Source organism: Mytilus galloprovincialis, chromosome 9, assembly GCF_965363235.1.
Source record: "Mytilus galloprovincialis chromosome 9, xbMytGall1.hap1.1, whole genome shotgun sequence".
In the NCBI taxonomy this organism is placed as follows: Eukaryota; Metazoa; Mollusca; class Bivalvia; order Mytilida; family Mytilidae; genus Mytilus; species Mytilus galloprovincialis.
In genome coordinates this window covers 42659728-42685089 of record NC_134846.1, presented here as the reverse complement: position 1 = coordinate 42685089, position 25362 = coordinate 42659728, and the positions used below count along the sequence as shown (strand labels likewise).

The window sequence follows — 25362 nt, the reverse complement described above, 5'->3', positions numbered from 1 at the left end:
AGACAAAAATGTTTTTCATCTTGGGTTAAACAAATCAAAAACTAAATTTTGGCATTGTAAACCCTTCACACACTGATTTGTTTTAAGCCTTATCAATGCCTTTATTAACTTCCTAAAATTCCATAAAATTTTCAGAGTACAAATTATGCCAAAACAAAATTGCATATTTGATTAAGTGAATGTTTTATGGATATTTATTATTTAAATTTCAGTTGTAATATGTTCAGAAAATTTGACTAACTGATTGCTGAAGGCTTTGTATAATAATAATACTGTGGATTCATTATTATTCGTTGGATACCAATTTTCGTGGGTAGAAGGGAACCACGAATTCAAATGTTCAACGAATATCATATTTTCAATAGGCTTTGTATACAGAGATTGGCAAAACCGTGAAATTAAATATCCACGAATATGCAAGTTTTCAGCAGTCCACGAAAATTGATACCCACAAAAATAAATAAATCCATACAAGCAATACAATTTATATGGGGTCAGTAAATTCCATGTGGGGTGAGAGCAATTGCTTTTAACCAATCATGTTCCTAGAAATGTATAGGAGGTAAGATAAAAAATGTTCCTGAATGTTATTATTGTTTAGATTATACATTTTTTTGTACTACAAACCTTATCTTCCCTGCTTGTACCTGTAGCCCCTGCAGTCCCAACATCTCTTGGTTGCATCTCAAATACAGTTTTGAACAAATTCTCTGATGTTGTCGTCAGAAATTCTATCTCTGCATTAGGATGGAGACCATACAGATAGGGGCTCTCTGTGGGGAGGCATTCATCAACATAGTTATGATATCCTTTGTAGTCGGAGTTGGGTGGTAAGGGGAAGCCTGGGGCTAAATACAGCTCTCCATCCAGCTAATAATTATAAAAAAAATATAATTTATATAAACAAAGAAAAAAATGTTGGCTCTACCTTAAGTTTAGGAAATGGTGACCGGATAGATTCATAGTATTTCAATCAGTCACTTCTATTCTAATTTATAGTTTCTGTCATTACCTAAAGTTAAATTAATCATAATGAATATTCTGAAAACCATGAACACAAACGTGAAGTGTTCCATTGAGTTAACTCAACCATAGCATTTTACTTAAATATGACATAAATAAAAATGGTAATAAAATAAACTACATATGTGGAAGAAATTAAAAAGATACCCATTTGAAATTTTACAAATCAAAACAATGCCAATAATTGTTTGTTTTTCTTTAAATCAAAGGTTATACTGTAATCAAAACTATTGTATAGAAGTTTTATTTTTCTCATAGATATGAATTTAAATACAACTACAGTAAAACCTGTATAAACCGGCCGGCTACGGGACCATGAAAAAGGGCCGGTTTGGACAGTGAGCCGGTTTATTCAGGTTTCTGTTTTGACCGGAAGTTAATGACTTGTGACGTCCGACATTTTGCATGAAAAAATTCTCTCTGATTGTAAATTATATCTGACAAATTAAAATACTTTCACTTCGTTTTTCATTGTTTGCATTTGCATCATAATGCTCGCGTTGTTTGGATTGTAAGACGAGAGTTTCGATTTACTCCCATGATCAATAATTTGAAATGTTGGAATGGCCGATTAAAAAGCCAGAATATTATCAAACGTAATGTCATCACTTTCGAAACGTTGTCGTACAGTGTACAATATCCATTGATTGTTGTCATCCGGGTGTTTTTCATTATCAAGGTCATTTGTTTATTTGTTTAGGGGTTCACAACAAGGAACCAAGGATGTCGAAATTACGATGTGAACTTTTTACTTCGCGATTTTAATTTGTTTATCCAAGTTAAAACGTAAGTTCAATCCGAGACATATATTCGGTGTGTCTTTTCGTTTAATTGACACGTTTATAATGTTTTAATAAATAATACAGCTCACTACTGTATGATTGTAGGTTCACAGTTTGACACCTGACTAATTGATTATCACGAAAAGTTAAATTGTATCAACAAATATGTTTTGATTGCATATCGATCATTGAAATTAATTAGACAAACCGATTTTGACAGGTAATAATTAATGTAATTAAGAGTATTGGGACTTCATAATAAGACCGGAATTCGGAATACACAGGGTCCGGTTTACAAAGGGTATTTTAACAAAGACTTTGAATGGAAAAATATGGGACTTTCATTTTCGGCCGGAATGGACAGGAAACCGGTTTATTCAGGGTCCGGTTTAATCAGGTTTGACTGTATCACTAATTGTAACAAAAAGATTTTGTGATAACATGTACCAGACAATTTTGTGACATAAAAATTAAGTCATGTGTACCACATCCCCACCCTCCTTTTTACTTTAAATATTTAGAGTTTTACATCTTGAAGCGAAATCAGTTTTTTGTTGAAGACTTGTTTTATCCTCAATGATTACATAATAAACCACCCAATTTTTCATAACAACTTCTGTAAACCAACTTATTTTAGGAAGGGAAAAGAGAATGGGAAAATAAATTGTCGCATATATGTAAAACTGAGATCGTTCCGTTTTAAGGTAAATCTGAAAATTGCAATATCAAACTACCTGGAAAAGGGATAGAACAGGCTTTATGTAAAATAAAGTAACAGCAGGAATAAGATGGTTTAAATTAAATTTTTTCTTCAAAAGATACTCTAAAATATGTTGCATTTTAACATTACCATATCTGGATGCATATAAACTTCTAAGTAAGTCTTGACCAATCTTCTATCCCAGTCATCTGTTATATGCCCTCCATACATGATCTCTCCAAACAGGTACCTCAGGTCCTCCCATGGAACTTTGGTATTAGCCTCAAGATAGTTGTACAAAACCATAGCACTAATAGTTAAATCTCCTGTGTTGAAGGGATAACTCCTGTTCCAGCCCTGAGGACCAAACTTACGTCTCTCAGAAACTACAGCGTGGAAGTAACATAAAGAGAACAGAATGCTCTTGAATTCATTCTCTTTTGCACACATTTCCATGGTCTCCTGATAAAAACAAAAGCCAACATAAAGGGTTACAATAGCATAGATATTCCAGTTATTTACTTGTTTAATGATTGGTATCAGGGTTTGGCAATACTTCTGGTCATTTGCCATTATATCAACTATTCCAACATTTCTATTAGGTTTTATGTTTCAAATATTTCTGCTTCAATTATCACTGATGAGGCATTAATTTTGAAATGCCCGTTAGTTGCAGTATAATTGGTATTGTTTATTGCGACTCTTTGACACATTTTTCAACATTTATTTTAATTGTGCAACCCAGCAAGTTCATGTACTGACATATCTTTTACACATTGTCTTCTTATATCATGTACAGGTACTTACAAAAAGGATGTAACTATAACTTTGCTGTGCTGTCTATTTAATAAATCACAATGTTCAATATGTGTTTACAATGTTCAAACTTTAAATAAGTTCATTCTTCATTTCCTCAAAAAAATGAAATGTTGCCAACTGTATCATGTGTATATTACTCCAAAACATAAAATTTATTTCATAAATCAATGATCTCATTTCATTTTGAATCAAACCTTTACACATTTTCAAACAACTTTTCAACATTATTCATTAAATCAGATTTTTATTTAAATATACCTGATCAAAGTTATCCAGAGCCTGGTGAAGATTGGCCACCATTCCAGTGGGAGGTTCATTGGTGATTTTGATGGATATCTCCAGTATACCCTGTGGTATAATATGTGATAGTACTGTAGGTGCAGGCTCAGCACTGATATACACTCTATAGCTAGCATGGCATTCATCTGTGTAACTTTCTAACTTCTTCTCTAATGTTGGTAACCATCTCTCAACCAAATGAATATTCTGTGAATAATTGTATTTGTTATCTTATTAATGTGTTTGCTAAAAATTGTGAATGAAAATCACAACTAAAACTTTGAATTTTTCTAATTGCTTTTACTAATGCAACAATGTTTCTGAACATAGTATTACATGTATGTATATGTACTGCTATGTCATGGCATGTCAAGGCACAGTTCATTCATATATTGTATTCTACTAAAAGAAAGTGTTTTTACCCTTTTGGTCTATTTCTGAATTTTGTATTTTAATTTCTGTGCTGTCGAAAAAAGATTTTAATTATATACTCTTTATTTTTTTTAACAATTTGATTTAATTTGAAAACAACGTTTACTGAAAGAAGCGCAAGAAATGACAGACATATCTTAATGGCTGGATTTAAAGCATCTTTATCTTTGCTTTTTTTTATAAAATTTCATATTTTTTTTTTTTTAAATTGGCTTTTATGGTAGATCTTTAATTATTTCTGATAATTGTTTTCACCACTTTTACAGACTTTTGACAAGTGAGAGTTTGACATACATGTATTGTAAAGAAACCTGTCGATGCCAAAGATTTTTTTTAAGTTGCCTTTTAAATGTTTAAATTATTTTGGTTATTATATAGGTCATTGTTGCTTTGAAGTCTACCACTAAGCACATCCATTTATTCATATCAATTGTCAGTTTTAGTACCAACCTGTAATATGACCCAATGACCTTCCTTTACAGCAAGGTCAAGGGCACTCTCAGCAACAACTTCTTGACCTTGACCTAAGGATATATTGTGGAAGTTTTTATTGTCAGCGCTGAATCCAATCTTTTTACCATGGACCTCTACATCTTTTATAGGGTTGACCCCAGGAGAGAGGATGAAGAACATAGGTGTGGTTGGTCCAGACTCCTCGTACGATTTGGCAAACTCTAAACTCCTCCCCTCAACATACTTGGTTCCTAGTTTCTCCTGGACAAAATCTCTGAATAAAAGAGCATGGGAAATTAAAATGGAATTAACAAAATGTTCCGACTTTTTCTGGTTCTTTTTAATTTCATGCAAAGTTTACCCAATTCGTTATAAGACATTGATTAATTCTTTTTTTAATATTGATAGAACTGAAAGACATTGTAATGCTAATGAACTTGGTGATGAGTTTCATTACTTATTCAAATGTACCTTTTTCAACAATGTAAGAGCTAAATTTTTACCTTTAAATATATGTAATAACCCAAATGTTTTAAAATTTAAAGAATTGATGAATACATCAGATTTATTTACACTTACTGGAATAGCAAAATTTTGCAAAAGTGTTATTAAAACCTTTTAATACATGTGCTTAATCATGTTACTATACCTTTGTTAACCATGTTGTTCTAATGTAAATATGTTCACACTTTTATTGTTTGTTAAAATGTTGTACTAACATACCCCATGTGGGGGCTTTAGTGAAATAAAATGTCGTATGTCCTTGCTGTATCATAAAATTTTAAATATCTTAAAACATATGGTGACTGCCTGGAAGATCGGATAATCACTAACACTGTTTAACTCAACATTTTGACCAAATATTACATCATTTCTTGTTACAGAGGTGCAGTAGTAAGCACCTAACGTTACAACCAATCTATTGTCATATAGACAACGAGAGGATTGCTTTAAACCCTCCACTCTTAAACAAATAAAATGCTAAGTACAACAATGATAACTTACTTGACAGCATAGGTCATCCTGTCAGGTCTGAGGGCTCTCATCATACACAGTTTCTGTAATGAATTCTTGTTCTTCCATTCCTGTGGAAATTTCTCCTTCTCTGGAGCTTCACTCTCCACAAACTTCTTCCACCTCTTAGCAGAACCTTCTATGTCTCTATCTAAATTTCTGAATTCTTCCATATTCACAAGAGCCTAAACAATAAAAACATAGCTGAACTTTTATTTTGAAAATACATGCTATGTTTAATTTTTACACAGTAATTTAACCATAACATACTGATTGCAGCCTAATTTTATGCATGGAACCTGTTTTCCTTTATTTCATATATGTCTCAATTAGTCATGTTTCTATTATATATCTATTATTTGTGAAATTTAACATCAATACTGACCTTGATTCCTCCCCAGCTGTGATTATTCATGAAGTCCACAGGACTGATTATATTTGGTAGTGATGGGAACCTCAACAGGAAATCCAACTCGATGGGATCAATTTCCTTAGACATCAACAAAATCTGCAAAATAAAACTGTTATCATGAACAAATAATATTGTACTCAGTGTATAAGTACATGTTTTGCTGAAAAAGAATATAAAATTTTGACTTGTTTTGTATCAACAATTAAAGGGAAATTCCGCGATTTTTTACTTATCATCTAATTATGTTCATCTTAACATAAAAAACACATTTGCAAAGTTTTAAATTTATATTCCTTCTAATAACGGAGAAAATCAAGTATCTGTAACTTTTTTGGTTGAATTCTCGAGTGGGTCGTGACGTATTAGCCCGATTTATTGAATTCTGGGAAAAAATAAAATCTGTTTAACTCTTATAGCTTATCGACAATATACGTAATTAAAAGCGCACAGCTGACGAATGGTCGTAGTTATTAACCACAATATAATGATGAACGAAAATGAATGTGCATATACCGTTTTGTATTGATTGAATTAAACTCCTATAAAATTATCTCTATTAAATGTTTTTGAATAAATTTAATTAATTATTGTTGAGATTTTATTCATAAAATATTTATTGAACATTTTTACTGATATTGAACTGAAAATATTTCAGTTCTATTTACCGTTATTGTTTTGATAATCATTTCAATGCAACTAATGTGTGAGCAGAGTGTATATATTATTTTGTAAAGGTCACTGTATATTTCTCGGCTTGAGGTCAATTCGTTTACCTTGTAGCTATTTAGCCGCAGGTTTGAGTTCAAGCGTACACAGGTATAAATGTTGTTATTTGGAAAGGATAAACAGAAAAGATTAGAAAGAGTATGATGTCACGATGTTAATACACTAAGATTTAATACACGATGAGAATAAAGATTCAATAATTAAATTGTGTAAATTAATTGAAAATAAAATTCAGATTCGTAAATCCGAAAATGTATAAAAATAAAAGGAAACAATTTTTAATTACTTTTTTTTAGCGGCAATTGGCGTAAAAATTCAAATATGAAGTAAAAAATAGTAGTTTTAATCTTTAATAAAAACTAAATGCAATATTACCCTATTTGATATACCATTGTACATCTGTTTGGTATCATTGACTTTACCTGAACTTCTTAACTTGTATTCAAATCTGGCTGTGTTTAAATGCTAATAAAACTATTGCAATTTTAAAGTTTTTAATTGACAAAAAAATACAACATACATGTTTGGTTTTTTTTAGTTTCTTTTTAACATTTTATTCTTACATAATTAAATTCATTTGACAATCATTTACACGAACTTTTTGTGAAAAAATACCAACTATCTAAGCTAAGGCATTATTTTTTTTTCATGATTTTTGAGGATTTTTTTTTTAATTCTATGATAATATTTGTGCAATGTTGAACATGATAGCCGTCATTAATCCAAATAAGTCATACAGTAGTTGTAATAAAAGTTACATTTTAGTCATGCATAACTGATATTGACGAATTTGGAATAGTTCGTCCATACATCGTTGTTCTTGAAACAATCATTATTAGTATACATGTAAGTTTCCTGACGTATAAGAGCCATTCAGGATGAGCTCCAGAGAAAGCAGACTAGTAGCGTTTCGTTCGTTTGTTTGTTGGGAAAGGAGAGGAAATGCAACCGCTTGTACAGATAAACGACTGAATTACCATACAAGCATTTATAGTCAACACAATCAGAAACAGTTCCCATCGTTAGACGGGGAATATGAAGGCTTTCAAGAATGAACAAGTGACATGTCTAACTCGAACAGTTAGAAAACGGACTATCGACATCGACCGCTTGTTCTTGATATTTGAAATTGTATGCATATATACGTATACGTTTATGATAGTGATGACTTCTTGTGTCTGACAAAAACTAAATTCCTTCATGGTTATATCTTGCCATACTTTTATATTGGTTTGTAATGTAATTACTCAAAATCGTTATTTGAAAATCATGTTTGTGAGATGTATATTCATTTCAATACAGAAATTTCGTCTATATATTTCACAAGTGTATAACACGGAGAAGCTCTGAAGGTCCATTACTCCCATTTTGTTTGGGTGTGAACCATCGATGTTAAGAATAAGATAATGATGGTAGAAAGAACTATGGGCGTCATGTGGCAAATATTACATGCATATCGGACAATGAGTTGTCAATCTGTATGAAAAGATTTCCAATACCACCATATTATATGCTATACTCTCGTACTAGTATTACAGGGTTCTTGTGGTGTTCACCCTAGACACACATCTTTTTAACGATGTTTAAAAAAAGGCAGAACCAATTTAATGTCATATTTCCCTATTTTTTAAATATAACTAAAAGTCTTTCATCTGACAAGAATATCCCTATTTAGCGGACAAGTAATGTATTCTTTTTTCTGTTATTGAATACCAAGAAAGAAAAAAATAATTCCGAAATTAATTTGAAACTTTGATACTCAAAAGTTTCCCAGCAAAATATTCACATCCCTTCGGGATAATTAATGTTCGTCCAGTGGCATATATAACAATTGTGATGACGAATTCCTTCCTTTGTTCGAGAACAATCTTATTGAAATATAAATCTGTGATTTTACTATGTCCACAACTTCAATGAACCAAAGCAAAAGTTATACATCGACCTGTATTTAAATCAAATTGGTTCTCTTCTTCTTCTGGTATACAATAGTCTATCGACATTCGATGATTACATACTGTTGGCATACGTGGACTAGTCTATTTAACTTTTACCCCTATTTATTCAAAATATAAAATTATGTTTTTTTCTTATGTTCAATGTATACATGTATATATTTTAAATTGCGCTATAGTTCCGTAACTTTCTATCCAGTCGTATAAACGAATCGTCGGCAAGTGCGTACATTTTTTTAAATCAATCTTTCTGGTATGTTCCAATCTGTCCTTCACTTTTGACAATGAGTATATATTACATTTACATGACTAGTATATTATATCACTTTCGGACACGCAAGACAGAGATGTATATTACACATGCACCTGATATTTCAAAATGGAAAGTTATAAGTTATCGGCCGTGTACACTGATCAACACCTACAGAAGTGAAACGATGCATGAACGGGCCGGCATGAACTTGCAAGCCATATAGGAAATCGCTTGAATACCTGGACGTGTCACCTTACACCCCTCACAATACCTTTGGGAGTAATACCTTTAGCCATGCGGGTGATCAGTGGAGCGAAGATCCTATTTTTTTTAATTAAGTGTATTACTTTAAAGAATTATGAACGAATTAGATTTTCGAAAACAATTTTCACGGAACATTTATTTATGACTTTGACTTTTTAACTAATTCCAATATCAACAGTTTAAAAATAAACATGACCATGACTATATGGTTATTAAAAACAAAATAAGAACATTTTCCGTATTATTAAAGTTAGTTAGTCAGATAAAACAACCGTACGATTGACAAGATATCGACACGTAATTACGACTACATCGGTTACTGTAGTTTTGTTTCTTTGTGGTTTATAGACATATCGTGATTTTTATTCGTACACGATAACAAAATGGCGGAACGCAGAGAACTGATACTCAAAATTTAAAATCGATGGTGATCTCTTATCTAGCGGAATAAAACTGTAATGTTTATAAATTTGAGCACTTTTATACAGAATGGACATAATATCAATTTTTGATTTTTTTGCGAAGTTTCCCTTTAATTAAATTTCAAACATTTTTAGATCCATAAACAAATAATTCTTGACATTCTTGTCACTGCAAGTTCAAAGCTTAATTTCAGTTCTTAGCTATAAAGGGTGAAACACATGGTAACACATGCATTTACATTGAAAAACAGGAATTCTATTCATCAAGATAGAAATCTAAATATCAGGGCCAAAAAAATGTTATTACATGTAAATAGTTTCATCTGAAAAGAGGAATTTTCATCAAACACAGCTCCTCACACTAATCATAACTATTCTTGTGCCATTGCTTATTTAATTACTAAATATAAATCAACAAGAATTTGTTTATAGTACACTGGTGCCAACTTGCATTATCTTTATCTATGTTCAGTGGACCGTGAAATTGTGGTAAAAATTGGCATTAAAGTTATCATAGGGAACATGTGTAGTAAGTTTCAAACTGATTGGACTTCAACTTCATCAAAAACTACCTTGACCAAAATCTTTAACCTGAAGCGGGACCGACGCACCTACAGATGGACGGACAGGAAAGCCTAAGTGGAGCATAAAAACCAAGCTTACCTGGAATGTCATTTGAGCTGTAAAGGTGATCTTGTCCCTTTCAAACAGTCCTCTAGCTGTATATATAAATACACAGAAGGTGATACAGTCAATCAGATTTAGCACTCTGGTCTTAATGTCATCGGACTTGTCAGACTTGTCAATAGCATTCTCAAACACCACTTTGAAGGCCTGAAATTAAAAAAAAAACATAATTTACAGTAACATTATAATTGGTGTAATCTACCAATGGATACGTAAATAAATTAACATTTTACTTGCCCTTAATCTTAATCTATACTAAATTTTAAATTTTGAAAAAGAAGTCTCTAAGTGGGACTACCAAGCCTTTTAGTCAAATTCAACCAAATAAATTTCAGTGTGACCCTGGTTCATAATATAAAAATAAAACTGAGTATAAATATGTATTTTTAAATAGGATCAAATAAGATGGAACAAATACATGACCAAGACATAATTTCGATACATTTCCAAGATTTGAACTTAAGTTCCCATATTTGACCCTAAGGTCAAAATTATTTATCCAGGTATTTTCTCTAACTTTTAAAGCATAACTGAGATCCAAGCAAGTAAAAACATACATAACTTTCACATCATTAAATACATTGATCAGAATATCAATGATAATCAAACAAGACCTTGGATTTAAATCATGACACACATCAAGTATGTGATACACAGATGTGGCCTCAACATGATTTCAACGTTACATCGAATATATCTTGGACCTCAGACACTTCCTTGGCTATCATACCTTTAGTGAGAACTGATACATTGGGTTTATGGTATTGAGATCATTAAGGATGAAGTACATGAGGGATGCTCTTGTAGCTGCTGGCCTGTATAATTCTCTGGCTGTGTTGATATCAATCTCTGTTTTCTTTGATTGCTCAGCCTGAACTTCTATCTCAGCGGCTGTTCTCTTTGTTTTCTCAAGGTTTTCAACTAATTCATAATCTCCAAGAAAATTACCTAAAAAAAAAGATCTCAATAGAAATATTTGTATCAAATTTATTAAAAATAACTTAGACTAAAAAGCTTCTTCTCTGGATTATTCTTGTATTACTTTACACATGGTATCATGTTTTTATTCCTTCCATAATTCTTGTCTTTTATCTATGTATTTTGCTTACATAACACCAAAATACAATGATGTAAACATCTACAGGTCAGCATAGGGTTGGACCTTCAACAATAAGCACAACCCATTCTTAATAATAAGATATAAGAGACTATATTTGGTATAACAAAATGCAATACAATTCAAAAGAGAATTTAGACAGTCTGATTTAAGCATATTTTGTTACAGACCTTCAGCAGCTGATAATCTAGCTAGCAGATTATCTTCAAGTTCTTTAAGAGAGATCTTGAACTGATTCTGTTGTCTGGTTAGATCTGATTTTAATTTCTCCAAATCTGGCCTCTCTTTGATAACCACGTCTGCTAACAATTGATCTTCCAAGCCATCTCTAGTCACAGTAAAATTAATAAGAGTTGTCTGTGCCTGCATCTCAGGTTGGTAGTGTGGATTAGCTAACTTGGTTTGTAGAATCAAACGGAAATCAATGCTGTATTCAACCTCTTTATCTCCAATCATGATGGCACGACCTTTCTTTATCGTATTACGTCCAAGAAGTGGATCAAGTACTGGGTCCACAGATTCTCCAATATTTTCCAGCAAGACAACATCACCAGATGATATGGCCCTTTCTAATGCATCCAAATAACCTTTCTGTCCAAGAAGTATGACCTTCAAATCTGATCCGTATTTGGTTTTAATCCATTTAACCCCTTGAAGCTGTGGATCAATCATAAGGGGCCATCTTTCACAGTTGGTCAAAATCGTGGCATTTTCTGTGGACATCCTGTCACTTGGTAGACCTTCATTATTCCAAGATGCAATCTGGGCATCGTCAGTCAATAAACTCAATGGATCAAGCCCCTCTAGAACTGGAATAGGATGGGCCAGTCCTTTCAAGAATGGGGTCCAGTATTTCTCTATCAGATCCTGTCGGTATTGTTTGGTGAAAGCTCCCAAGTAAGATACGAATGCAGAAGTCATCAACACATCACCAACCAATGTTTTCTCTTGCTCTTTAAAGTTTTCAATAGACTCCGCCCATCTGACATTTTCTGATGACAAACCACTAACCAAACGATTGGCTAGTTCGATTGTTTTTGTTGTACTATCAGCTTCCTGTTGACATCGTAGCTTCTCAGCTGTTGCCTCTTCAAATTCTCCCATCAAGGTTCCAAGTTCACTTTCAAGGTCATTTATTTTTGACGTGATAGCCTTCAGTTTGTGTTTTGCAGCAGACAACTCTGCATTGGCGCCCTCTAGCGCCATACGTTTTGGTTCAACAGCACAGTATACTTTATAGTACCTCATGATATTTATAACCCATGAACACAGTCCTGATGCAGCAAATGATTTCCCTTTAACTAAGTCAGGGTCAAATTCTGGGTCAACCAAGTATGGCTCTACTGCCCTTTGACAGTTCTCGTGGACGTGGTCTTTGTCATAATTGATTAAATTTTCCAAGAAGAGATCAATCTGATAAAAAAAAAACAATCAGCATGAATTTAAATATATTTTTCTTCCTTTCTACATAATATAAATTACATTAAGCAGAAATGAGTTTGTTCATCAGTTTTAAATATATTATCAATATGCATGTTTTTTTTAATTATAGATATATGAATAAAAGTACATATTCAGGATTACAAAAAACCTTTTCAATGCAATAAACTTGTCTTTTTTATAGCACCTACACGATAAGCACAATTTTGAACAAAAACCATCTGCAAAGAAGCCAAAAAAATCTCTAAAAATATTGAATATCAATATCAACGCATCATCATTATCAAAGTAAATTGTTGAAGCATGTTGATTTTCTATTGGTCAAATTGCTATAACCTATTTTGTTATTAAATGTTTCAACAGTAAATTAATCTTTCATGGAATTTTAGGGACAATATTGACCCTTTGTGAAACCAACTCAATAGTAACATTTAGGTTGGAATCATTATCACAAATATATAATTGAGGTTGCTATTTCTATCACAATGCCATCAACAGTTTTGGACTGTTGACATACAAGCCAGAAGAGCTACAAAACCAGGTTTAATACACCATTCTTAACATAAAGAAATGTCAGAACCAAGTTAGGATATGTCAGTTGTTTTCCATTCATTAGGCATGTTATATGTGTTTCAATTTTTGATTTTGCCATTTTAAAAAGGACTCTTTGTATTGAATTTCCCTTGGAGTTCAGTATTTTGGTTATTCTACTTTTTTCTATCTATCATTTACTTTATTCATCATGGTTGCCTTGGCCATTTTCCAGCTTTTGTCTTTTGGTACTCTACCACCAGGAGCCAGCAGACACATTACAGCTGCCACTACGTTCACAACAGCAGGAGGTGGAGAAGAGAAGGATTTCAGCTCTGTCAAATTGTTCTATAAATAGATGCAAAATGTATACAGTCTGAAATACATAACTTATGTGTATGACTTTTAGGAACATGACAAAATGTTGGGCTCACTGAGATTTTCTCTGACTTTGTAGTGAGTACAAATAAAATTTTATTTTTCTCATTAATGTACATTTTTTTTTAATCCTGCAATTACAGTGACTTGACTGTTAGTGTTGCTCTGCACCTATTGTAACTTATTCAAAATTCTGACCAAATTGCAATTTGTTTTATAAAACCAAACTGTTCAACTGGTCAGGAATTTGATCAAACTGCTGTAGAAAATCACAGTCAAGTCATGAAAGTGCAAGGTGATAAAATAAAAATATACTTACAATCCTATAAGACTTTAACTCCGCATTACTGTTGATGTGAAAATTTAGTCTATCAGTTTGTTTAGATATTTTATAGTCATTTTCATGCTAAAGGTGAAATGTAATTTTGAATTGCTATAAAAATGTCCAAAATAAGTTTTCATATAGTTTTTCTTTCAAAAAGTCTTCTATATTCACAAGAATCATACATTATGTGAATTAAATCATTTCATATTCAGTAAAATATGTGTGAAATTACAATATGATTGTAGGAAGTTTCCATGGGAGAAAGTCTCTATTCAAAAGAATAATGGTTTAGGTTATCTCCCCATGGAAACTTATCAATAAAGTATTGTTATTTCACAGATATTTTAATAAATATATGATGTTTTAATTCATATGATGTCCGATTCTTATGAATATAGTAGACAACAACCCAATCATAGTAAAAAAAACAACAGCAGAAGTTCACCAACAGGTCTTCAATGTAGCGAGAAATTCCCGCACACGGAGGCTTCCCATCAGTTGCCCCCTAAACAAATATATACTAGTTCAGTGATAATGAACGCCATACTAATTTCCAAATTTTACACAAGAAACTAAAATTAAAATAATACAAGACTAACAAAGGCCAGAGGCTCCTGACTTGGGGCAGGCGCAAAAATGCGGCGGGGTTAATCATGTTTATGACATCTCAACCCTCCCCCTATACCTCTAGCCAATGTAGAAAAGTAAACGCATAAATGACTATAATATATCTATACAAACTGTTATACTAATTTTGTCACAACAACATTAAAGTGGAGTTGAAGTCACATAGGATAGTAGGTATATTTTATTTTATCACCTTGCACTTTCACATTTTGACTGAACAGTTTGTTCAAAATTTTGACCAGTTGAACAGTTTGATTTTATAAAACAAATTGCAATTTGGTCAGAATTTTGAATGAGTTGGATAGCAACACTAGCAGTCAAGTCACTGTAACATGATTAAGCTTTCAAGACAGCTTTTTGATGTAGTAATCAACATTGCTTACATGCAGACCACAAAGAAGACCTAAAATTGGTCTATAAACATATATATAACAACAACTTGGTCTACATGGCATAAATATTTATAATCAGAAAGATTGCTGTATTTAGAAAAGAACATACGTAATTCTAATAAAATATATGTAATTAATGTTACACAGTAGTGATTATATCTAGAAATACAGTCAAACCTTTATTAAGCAATCAATTTTGGGGAAGTATCAAAGTTCTAAAATAATTTGATTCTGACATCACAAGTGCAGCGGACAAGGGCAAATTGTTTTAGTGTTTTCAATTGGTGGAGGTATCTAACTTACAAGCAGTAAAATGAAAATTTGCAAATTCAGGTGCCAAAAACTTGTAGGAAAATAAGACATATGTTAGTATTTTTGAATGGAAAAAAACTGTTGTTAAAACTGTTTTCAATGAAAACTTTAAAGGGGGAAACACAGGGGATTCAAGAATTCAACTTCAATGCACAATTTTGGTTGCAAGAGGATTAAATACGACAATCAATGTTTATTTTTTTCTTTAAATTACTACCGGGTAGTTAAAACATTAAAATGAACATTATTAAAAGTTAAAATGATGGTTTCATGTGAAAATTAGGTGTCACACCAAAGCCATACAACCAAAATAAACATAAAAACACAAAGACAAAATAACGGGGAAAATTCAATAAAATCTAAATATTCACAAGTTCAGCACCGATAATCAATAACTTAAGACCATCTTGTATTGTTTGTGAACACTAAATACTTATATATTTCTCGTAGGTAATCAGTTTTGCTCAGTTTTTACCGCCCATTTTAGACTAAAATATCCATCAAAAAATTTGTTTGCTTTCACTTCCTGAAGACAGTTTTAAAAAAAGACATGTGTTTAAACAAGATTTTAATAAAACTCTTATGGATTCCTTATCAAAAGTATTCAAAGTTTTAATTAAACCCTTAAAATACCTTGTTAAGAGTATTCAATGCCTGCTCAGCAGCTTTTAAAGCAGGTTCTGCTTTAGACAGATCTCTTTGACAATCCTGTTGTTTCTTCGAGACATCTTCGTTGATTTTCTGAACCTTCTTCTCCTCTTCATCAGCTATAGCTTTCTCTGTTGATACCCTTTCTGTGTCCGAGCCTACTACTGCTAATAATTTGTTGGTTTCATCCGTTTTCTGTCCAAGTTCAACCTCCTGAGCAGCTAGTTTGGCCTTGAGATCATCAACCTTGTGACGAGACAGTATACAGTAAGTATTCAGGTAAAAAATATGCATTCAGGTAAAAAAGACAAAAATATATCTACTGCAACTAGATTTAATTTTGAGGAAATATTCATATCCTTTTTATTTCTTTTTTATTTTTTTGTTCATATCCTTATCAAACTTAACAACAAAATTTAAAAAAAATAATAATAATTTGTGGATTCTCACAAACCAGTACACTCTCGATTCTACACATAAATATCTTGTAAGCTTATTCAATTAAAGCCTAAATGACTACTTTTAAACTGGTTCATTTTTGCATCAAGTTTTATTTTCATTTCTTTCGTGGTAAGAGTCTACATGTGAAAAAAATACTGTGAATATTTCATGGGAGCTCAATTTAAAGGACTAAGCCCATAAATAAATAAATACCACCATGAAATATTAAATTTCAATTCAGTTGGGAATAAAACAAAAAATAAAAAAAACCAGCACAAAATTTCAGTGTGAAAAGAGAATGAAAGGAAGAAGACACCAAAGGGTAATAAAAAATGAGGTAAAAGAAAAACATACACCACCATGGCAAAGAAAAAGGCAAAAGAGTTCACAAACCCAATACAAAAAATCAATAAATTGAGTTATAGGTATCCAATCAAAAATCAAGGAGTGAAATAAGGTGCTCATCCTGTAAGTAAAGCAGTATATTTTTCTTCAGATAACCCTTGTACTATATATACCTGTGTAGCAGTACTTCTTAGCTTCTCAATACCATTTTCAAGGCGAATGATTTTCTTTTGTAGCTCGTCGTTCTTCTTTGTCAGTAAATTCTGATAGAGTTTGATCTGTTCCAGGAAACTCTTGGGAGTGGTGTAATTGTAACGTCTTTCATTCTGTAGATACTGCTGACTCGTCTCGTTCACAGACTGGTGAACATATCCCATGAACTTTGACACAGATTCCCTCATGTCATCCTGAAGATTTTAAATCAAATTGTTTACCAAATGAAACATTTGTCAATACCATTTTTAGAAAGAAACTTACAGGATAGTGGCATATTTTCAACTTTAATATATTGTTTAATAAACTGTATAGTGGGTGATTTTCTCGGGTGAATAAAAATTTCCCGGTTATCATTGAATAAGGTTCACAAAATATTTTGGCGGATTCAAAATTTTTATATTAACATTACATGTGCACTTTTAATTGGAGGAATTTATATTGACGATTTTTTTTCTATCCGCTTAAATAAGCAAAAATTTACGCCCTGCTATAGATATTAAGTCAAAAAATCATATTTTAAAGTCTGGGAATAAAATATATTAATAAAAATACATGAGGCATACCACTTAAAATCAAACTATTCACATTTCAGTATTCTTCTTTAAACTTGAATTTAAAAGGACTTAATAGCAAAAGTCCATTGGGGAAAATGGGTCAAAAGTACTAATGATGCAAGGAGATGAACGATTGTTGTTTGCTAAATGTTCAATGGGATGCAATGGGACCATATTTTCTAAAAAGAATACTTACAGAAAGCAATTCCATGTCTTCTAAGAATCTAGCAGATACAGAATTCAGTGCCTCTAGTGGCCATTCATGGAAAACATCTATACTAGTACAGTTAGTAATGGCTGGGAACTTACGACTTCTGACACGTAATGTGGAACCAACAGGTGAGAAACATAGAACTACCTGAAAAATAAATGTGACAACATATAATTCTCGGGAAACTTTGCTTAAATTATAATCTAGGTTTCATAATATGTTACATCTGAATTTCCCTAACAGCAATCAAACATATCAAGTACAATATACATTTTTATTAAATCTAAAGAAGTTTCAGTGAAAAGTTCTAAAAAAATTACAAATCCAATAATTGGTTTAAGTATTTAGTCGAATTGTCTACAAAACCTTAGATCCGTCTCCTTCGAAAGTCATAACAATATTTTTTATAATCATGATGTCAATTTTTCAAATTGTAATGCAATATTCGTAGGAACTTATGTGGTTTTAAATAACGGATGATGAATTTTCATACAAATGTAAGTTTGTCTATTTATTATTATTATTATACCTTCAGTGTTCTTCTGACTTTATCAATAAAATATTTCCAACAGTTGTCTCTAGAGTCTTCCAACCCAGTAGCTCTTACTTCATTACGTATGCTAGCTATTACATTATCAAATTCATCATCTGGAAACAAGTCAGGTATTTCCCCAGATGCTAAAAGGTCATTAATTAGAACAAGGAACTTCTCATCAGCCACTTGGGCATCAGTCATTAAAAACATCATATTGGCATTCTTTAGGCCTGTCTTGATATATAACATTCCAAGGTCTGTTTTCAAATCAGTTATTCCATAGCCCTTTTTCAGCTGAATTTGAAACACGTCCAAACCACTTATCGAAGCAGCCAATCGGGACAAGCTTTGCTTTCCACTTCCACCAACTCCTATCAACAATGCATTTCCACGAGGAGCTTCCAGGATTCTGTTTATCCTAGCGACATGGGCCATTGCATCTTCAAATAAAACTAGATTCATAACAGCATTAAAGTCATTGTAACTGTCTAAAGCTTCTGTGAGAATCTTATTCAGGCTCTCCCAACTGCCTACAGAATTATATTTTGTATCACCAATCTGATGGGCAAAATGACAGTAAATGAGTGGTTTGATCACTAAATCTTTTTCTTCTATGTCCTGAAAATAATTAAAAACAGTCATTAGAACACGAAGATAAACACCCATAATGAAATGACAGAAAAACACATGAAACAAGAAAACTATTTTTGTCTCCATAGAATCAACAAACATCTCTGTGTAAATTATTAACAACTTTTTGACATTAAAATTTTAAAGAAATATATGCTACGCTTTACTTCTTTGATAGAATACTGTGGATTCATTATTATTTGTTGGATACTAATTTTTTGTGGATTTTGTTTAATGCAGGTAAACCACAAAATGAAATGTTTAACGAATGACAAATTTTCCATAGGCTTGTATGTATGCAGGCCTCGGCAAACACATGAAATCAAATATCCACGAACATACAAGTATTCATTTATCCATGAAAATAAGTACCCAAAAAATACATGAATCCACAGACAGTATAGTGGTAAAATGTTTTGTAAAGAGTGTCTCTAAACACAATGACCCAGGCTACAACAACATACCTCAAACTGTCTTTTGAGTAGTTCAGACAGTAGTTTATCATAAGCTTCCATATCTTTGACATCCACTAACTTGTCTCTATAAACACGTTCTGCCTCATGTAACCAAAGTCTCACAAGTTCTGTTTGAGTCTTAGCACACTCTGACTGGGCAAATAACACTCCCTGCAAATATATAATATTACATAATATATTATTTCTGTTAATGTGTCTATTGTGACTACAGTTTTGATTGGCTAAGAATACAAATGTGTAATGCATGCTTGTGGATAATTTTAATGATGCATAATTATGATACAAGTGTTTGGTAAACAAGAAGTTGTTGAGTGATAAATCTGAAAACGCACGACATGGTATAGCTGACTTATATAAACCTTTAAACAATCTTTCAGAAATCCTTGTATTGTTTTTCCTGAGAAAAATATGAAGAAAGTTATCAACTTGGCTATATCATGTGTAAAATCATACAAGTGTTCGGTAAACAGGAAATTGTTGAGTAATGAATCTCAAAATACACTCACACAGTATATCTGACTAATATAAACCCTGAAACCATATTTAAACTAGATGTGTCAAAGCGACAGGAATGGCCCCATCACAAAAAGTTGAAAAATCTGCAATTTCAATAACACATGTGGACACAAACTCGATAGTAGTCTCACATATCAAAAATCAGCTCAAAATAGAAAAAAAGTCTGTATAACTGTGATTTTTAACATTTTTCAAAGTTGTAAACACTTAATTTTGGCAAAAATTAATGGACCAGAACAAAACTTAAACTTGATCTGTAACTCATCATGAGTAACTCACATACCAAAAATCAGCCCAATATCTGAAGGCATTTAGAAAAAAACTCTGTATAATGGTTTGTTGCAGAATGACGGAATGACGGAATTACAGAAATTCAGACAAGGGTAAAACTATATGGCACTGACAACTTTGTTGCGGGGCCATCAAAATCTTTATAATAGTTCCTGAAAAAGATGTGATGAAAAATAGTCATGAGACTAAGGACAGACTGAAGGACTGATAGACAGACAGAGGTAAAACAAAAAGCTAGGATATAATGATACATTTGTTCATTTTTTTTACTTACACCTCATTTTATATCATATGTATGAATTTTTACCCACAATCCCATTCTTACCTGGAAGATATTGGAAAGATCTCTGAGATTGAAGATATAATGGAACTTGATGGCTGTTGGCAGAAAAGTACTGGTAACCCTGGCATGCAGAGCTAGAGCTGCTGCTATCAAGGGGGAGACAAATCTCTGCACTGTACTTGAAAAGTGATTTTGTTGTAGATGTTGTGACAGTATACTGGTATAGATTGTTGTCAGAGCTTCTGTATTTGGGAAGTTCATCGTAAACACACAGAAATGTCTCTAAAATAAAATTACAGATCGCTTGAAATAACTATTTATCAAAAGAGATTTACTAAGATTTGTAAAACATCTGAAATTTTTGTATTTTTGAACATTTTGATTTAAAATAAATAATCAAAGTAAAAAAATTATTATCTTATAAAACATTTTTTTATTTTTTTTTTAAATTACATTATCAAAAATTTATAAATTAGCAATAAAATATAAATGTCAAAATTGAAATGAATGACCTATGCTTCAGAAGTTTACACACACATATACATAATGATCCTGAATCTGCTTTTGATTTTTCTTATACCACAACAAGATCTGCAATATTTATTATACTACAATTTATATTGAATCCATGGAATTTTTGGTACTAAGTAGTTGGAAATAATCTCCTAAATAATTTAGTATAATCTCACTGCACACTTGTGAATACTTATTGAACAAATGGGTTTTGCTCATTGTTGAAGGCTGTACAATGCCATATAGATTTTTAAAGTCTTATACTCAAGTCTCTGGTGGGTAGTTCTCTCAATGGCAATCAACCACATCGCCTTATTTTCATATTGAGTTTTACCATAAAGAAATAAAACATTAAAAACTAAGCAATAGCATCTAACTAACCTGTAACCTAGAATCAATGGTGAAGCTACCAGCTGTAGGATTCATACAAGCCACATACTGTGTGTTATGTATCTCCTTCATAGAGAGCTTAGTTCTATCATACCAATGACCATGATCTATGTGTTGTCTTATCAGTGTATGTGGCTGTACTGTGTAATATTTGTCAACCTGAAAAATAAGTATACAATAAAATGAAATTTTATATTTCCTACATTGAAAATTAATTATTATAATTTGGTACATATGAAGTCCATTTCCGGATTCATCTTCATCAGGAATGCTCAAAACTATATTTCAAAGATGTATACATTTTTTTTTTTCAATCTTAAAATATACTTATTATGTAACTTGATCACTGAGACATTTCTCTCAGATTAAGTTTTAGGAAGTCAATAAAAATAGCTGCTTTTTACATAGAATATAATTTGCATAAACAACCAGCATTAACAAAACACTTTGGTAAAAAGAAATAAGCACCCTAAAAGTACAGGGTTAGGTTACTAAAACAGTTGGTATGTGAAGTATCAGTTTATAACATAAACTTGATGTTTTTCATTTCAATCATTACGTCTGAAGATGTATAAAATAAAAATAAAAATAACAAAACAACTAAAAGGGAAATTTAAATCAGAAAGTCCCTTATCAAATGGCAAAATCAAAAGCTCAAACACATCAAAGAAAATGAAATCAAAAATATAGATATCAGATTTAAGTGACTAACCTCTGGCATATTCATATCATCTACAAAGTAGATCAACCTCCTAGTTCCAGGTGGTCCGAAATTCCTTCCAGCCTTCTTCTCCAACGGTTTCTCTAAAACTCTCTGTAACATGGCAGACGTGGTATAGAAGTTAAATGGTACATTAGCGATCATGTAATCATCAGACAGACTAAGAAGTTTCTCCTGCATCAGAACCGTCTTCCCTGTTCCAGCATTACCCACTAACATCACGGGATGTTTCCTTTCAATCAGCATGTCCACAAAATACCTGATTCGCGTAGTTTCTGCTGTGTGGACAAGAGCAGCCTGATAAAAGAAATGTTTATTATTGTAATTGTAAATATATTGTCACATATCATTTTCATTTTGAGTTGACAATTATTTTTGTATTGGTAAATCAGGTGCAGATTTAGGTGTGCTCACCTAGTTAGTGCCCCTTTCCCTAAAAATCATTAAAAAAAAATGTAATGATAATAAAATAACAAGAGTGCACACACTGAAATGTCTCGCCTTCTTTACTAATCATTGATATTATGTTGATACTCCTAAATATAAAGCTTTATTATGACTGTCACATAAACTTAACATGAATCATGAAAATGAGGTCAAGGTCAGTTGAACCATATGCCAGGCAGACATGTACAGCTAACAATGCTTCCATACAACAAACATGACAAATATAGTTGAGCCTATTGCTTATAGTTTAAGAAAATAGACCAAAACACAAAAACTTAACACTGAGCAATGAACCGTGAAAACCAGGTCAAGGTCAAATAAAACCTGCGCGACTGACATACAGATCATAAAATATTTCCATACACCAAATATAGTTGACCTATGACATATAGTATTAGATAAAAAGACCAAAACTCAGAAACTTAACTTTGACCACTGAACCATAAAAATGAGGTCAAGGTCAGATGACATTTGCCCGCTAGACATGTACACCTTACAATCATTCCATCCAACAAATATAGTATACCTATTGCATAAAGTATGAGAAAAACAGACCAAAACACAAAAACTTAACTATAACCACTGAACCATGAAAATGAGTTCAAGGTCAGATGACATCTGCCCGCTAGACATGTACACCTTACAATCATTCCATACAACAAATATAGTAAACCTATTGCATAAAGTATGAGAAAAACAGACCAAAACACAAAAACTTTACTTTAACCACTGAACCATGAAAATGAGGTCAAGGTCAGATGACACCTGCCAGTTGGACATGTACACCTTACAGTCCTTCCATACACCGAATATACTAGACCTATTGCTTATAGTATCTGGGATATGGACTTGACCACCAAAACTTAACCTTGTTCACTGATCCATGAAATGAGGTCGAGGTCAAGTGAAAACTGTCTGACGGGCATGAGGACCTTGCAAGGTACGCACATACGAAATATAGTTATCCTATTACTTACGGTAAGAGAGAATTTAACATTACAAAAAATCTGAACTTTTTTTTCAAGTGGTCACTGAACCATGAAAATGAGGTCAAGGACAATGGACATGTGACTGACGGAAACTTCGTAACATGAGGCATCTATATACAAAATATGAAGCATCCAGGTCTTCCACCTTCTACAATATATAGCTTTTAAGAAGTGAGCTAACACCGCCGCCGCCGCCGCCGCCGCCGCCGCCGCCGCCGTAGCCGCCGCCGCCGGATCACTATCCCTATGTCGAGCTTTCTGCAACAAAAGTTGCAGGCTCGACAACAACCAAGTCCTCTAATTCCTATTTCTCAGGAGTATCCCACCTAGTATCAAATCCTGACTTGGTTATCATTTAATGCTTTGGCAACAGAGTGGCAGGCAATAAAAACAATCATGTTCTAGAACTTGAAATCTGTTATATCTCTATCTCATCTTATTTCATATAAATGAAATCAACTTCTGATAATTATCTTTTGTTTTTTAAAGCTACCTTATATCTATTATCATTTTTAATTTTCATTTCTTTTAAAAAAAACTTATATTTATTATAGTTACCTGAAGAGGAATTTCAGGATCCAGTTCAAATTTGGTGACTCGTTTAGTCCATGGTTCACACTTCTTAGTCTCAGTTTCTATATAATAGTCAAACACTGTTCCTCCAGCTGGGAACTTAACGGTCTTAAACTCTGTTATCCACCATTTAGAAAACTCTATTCTGTAATCTACCAACTGTGAAAAAACACATTATTATTCAATTGAACAGTTGAAATGGATACAACTAAGTTATTGTGCATCAAAAATTGAGAAGTAATTTAAGGAGACTGATTTTTTTTCTCTTAAAAGTAAACTCAGAAAATCCTAATGTTGTAAGACAAAAAGTATGTATATGCACCACTATAGACAAAAGGTTATAAATAAAATTTTCTACAGTAAATTTCTTTTGAATCATTCCTTTACATCAAAAGACATAAATTCATTAAAGGTGCATGCCAGGAAATCAGTCGTCTTGTCTACAATTGCTACTGTCTGTGTAAAAATCTAATGTCGACAAATTTCCATATATTTAATTTTTTATCAAAATTCAATTTTGTTTATTGTGATTATTGGCAAAAGACATTTGACATTGTAAAAACCCTGTACTTCTATTCTTCATCTTTACTCTACATGGACAAGTTTCATTTCACTTCACATAAATTCTTCTGTCCTTCCAAAATATCAAAATAGAAAAATCTAATTTTCAATGAAATTTATATACACAGCAAAGTTTACCTGATCTTGAAACATAACTCCTCCAAAAGCCCAAATACAAGCAAATGCAAAATAGAGCTCATACAGTTCCTTAGGACTATCTTGTGGGATGTTCTCCTCAGTTAGGAGACATTCTAACAAGAAGCATAACATCTGGACATGGCTGACATCAGCTACAGGTGTAATCTTCTTGAAGCGATGACGGAGTGTTTCCAAACAGGTGGGGACATACTTGTCAAACAGAATGCTTAGGTTGGCTTTTTCAGACTGTATCTTTCTGGTATCTATCCAACTTTGGACATATCTATTCAACAATAAAATTCATTATAGGAAAATTATAAAAGAATAGAACATAAAATATATAAAAGTTTGTAAATTGAAGTTTTGTAACAAATTTAATAAATGTTTAAGATCCTTTTTTAATGCAGGAGTTTCAATAAAAAAATTAAAATAAAATAAAACTGTGAACAAATAATGCTATCAAAATATAGATTTTTTTTTTCAAAACCCACCCTGTTGCAATTTTGGCAATAGAAAAAAACATCACAAAAATTCTTAATAAACT

General features: G+C 32.2%; 1 protein-coding gene across 1 annotated transcript in view; it reads right to left on the bottom strand.

The window, feature by feature from the left end:
- LOC143045032 (dynein beta chain, ciliary-like) overlaps positions 1-25362 on the bottom strand; it is a 69443-nt gene that overhangs the window by 3159 nt on the left and 40922 nt on the right. Inside the window, exons 29-48 of the mRNA XM_076217317.1 lie at positions 24819-25101; positions 24105-24278; positions 22102-22407; positions 21381-21548; positions 20529-20768; positions 19385-19546; positions 18285-18908; positions 17741-17902; positions 16948-17181; positions 15974-16234; positions 13508-13654; positions 11506-12748; positions 10949-11166; positions 10195-10365; positions 5888-6010; positions 5494-5687; positions 4486-4762; positions 3583-3810; positions 2656-2967; positions 628-870 (exon numbers count right to left, since the gene is read on the bottom strand). Of these exons, the coding sequence (XP_076073432.1) occupies positions 628-870; positions 2656-2967; positions 3583-3810; positions 4486-4762; positions 5494-5687; positions 5888-6010; positions 10195-10365; positions 10949-11166; positions 11506-12748; positions 13508-13654; positions 15974-16234; positions 16948-17181; positions 17741-17902; positions 18285-18908; positions 19385-19546; positions 20529-20768; positions 21381-21548; positions 22102-22407; positions 24105-24278; positions 24819-25101 (5770 nt within the window). The remainder of the gene's footprint in view (positions 1-627; positions 871-2655; positions 2968-3582; positions 3811-4485; positions 4763-5493; positions 5688-5887; positions 6011-10194; positions 10366-10948; positions 11167-11505; positions 12749-13507; positions 13655-15973; positions 16235-16947; positions 17182-17740; positions 17903-18284; positions 18909-19384; positions 19547-20528; positions 20769-21380; positions 21549-22101; positions 22408-24104; positions 24279-24818; positions 25102-25362) is intronic.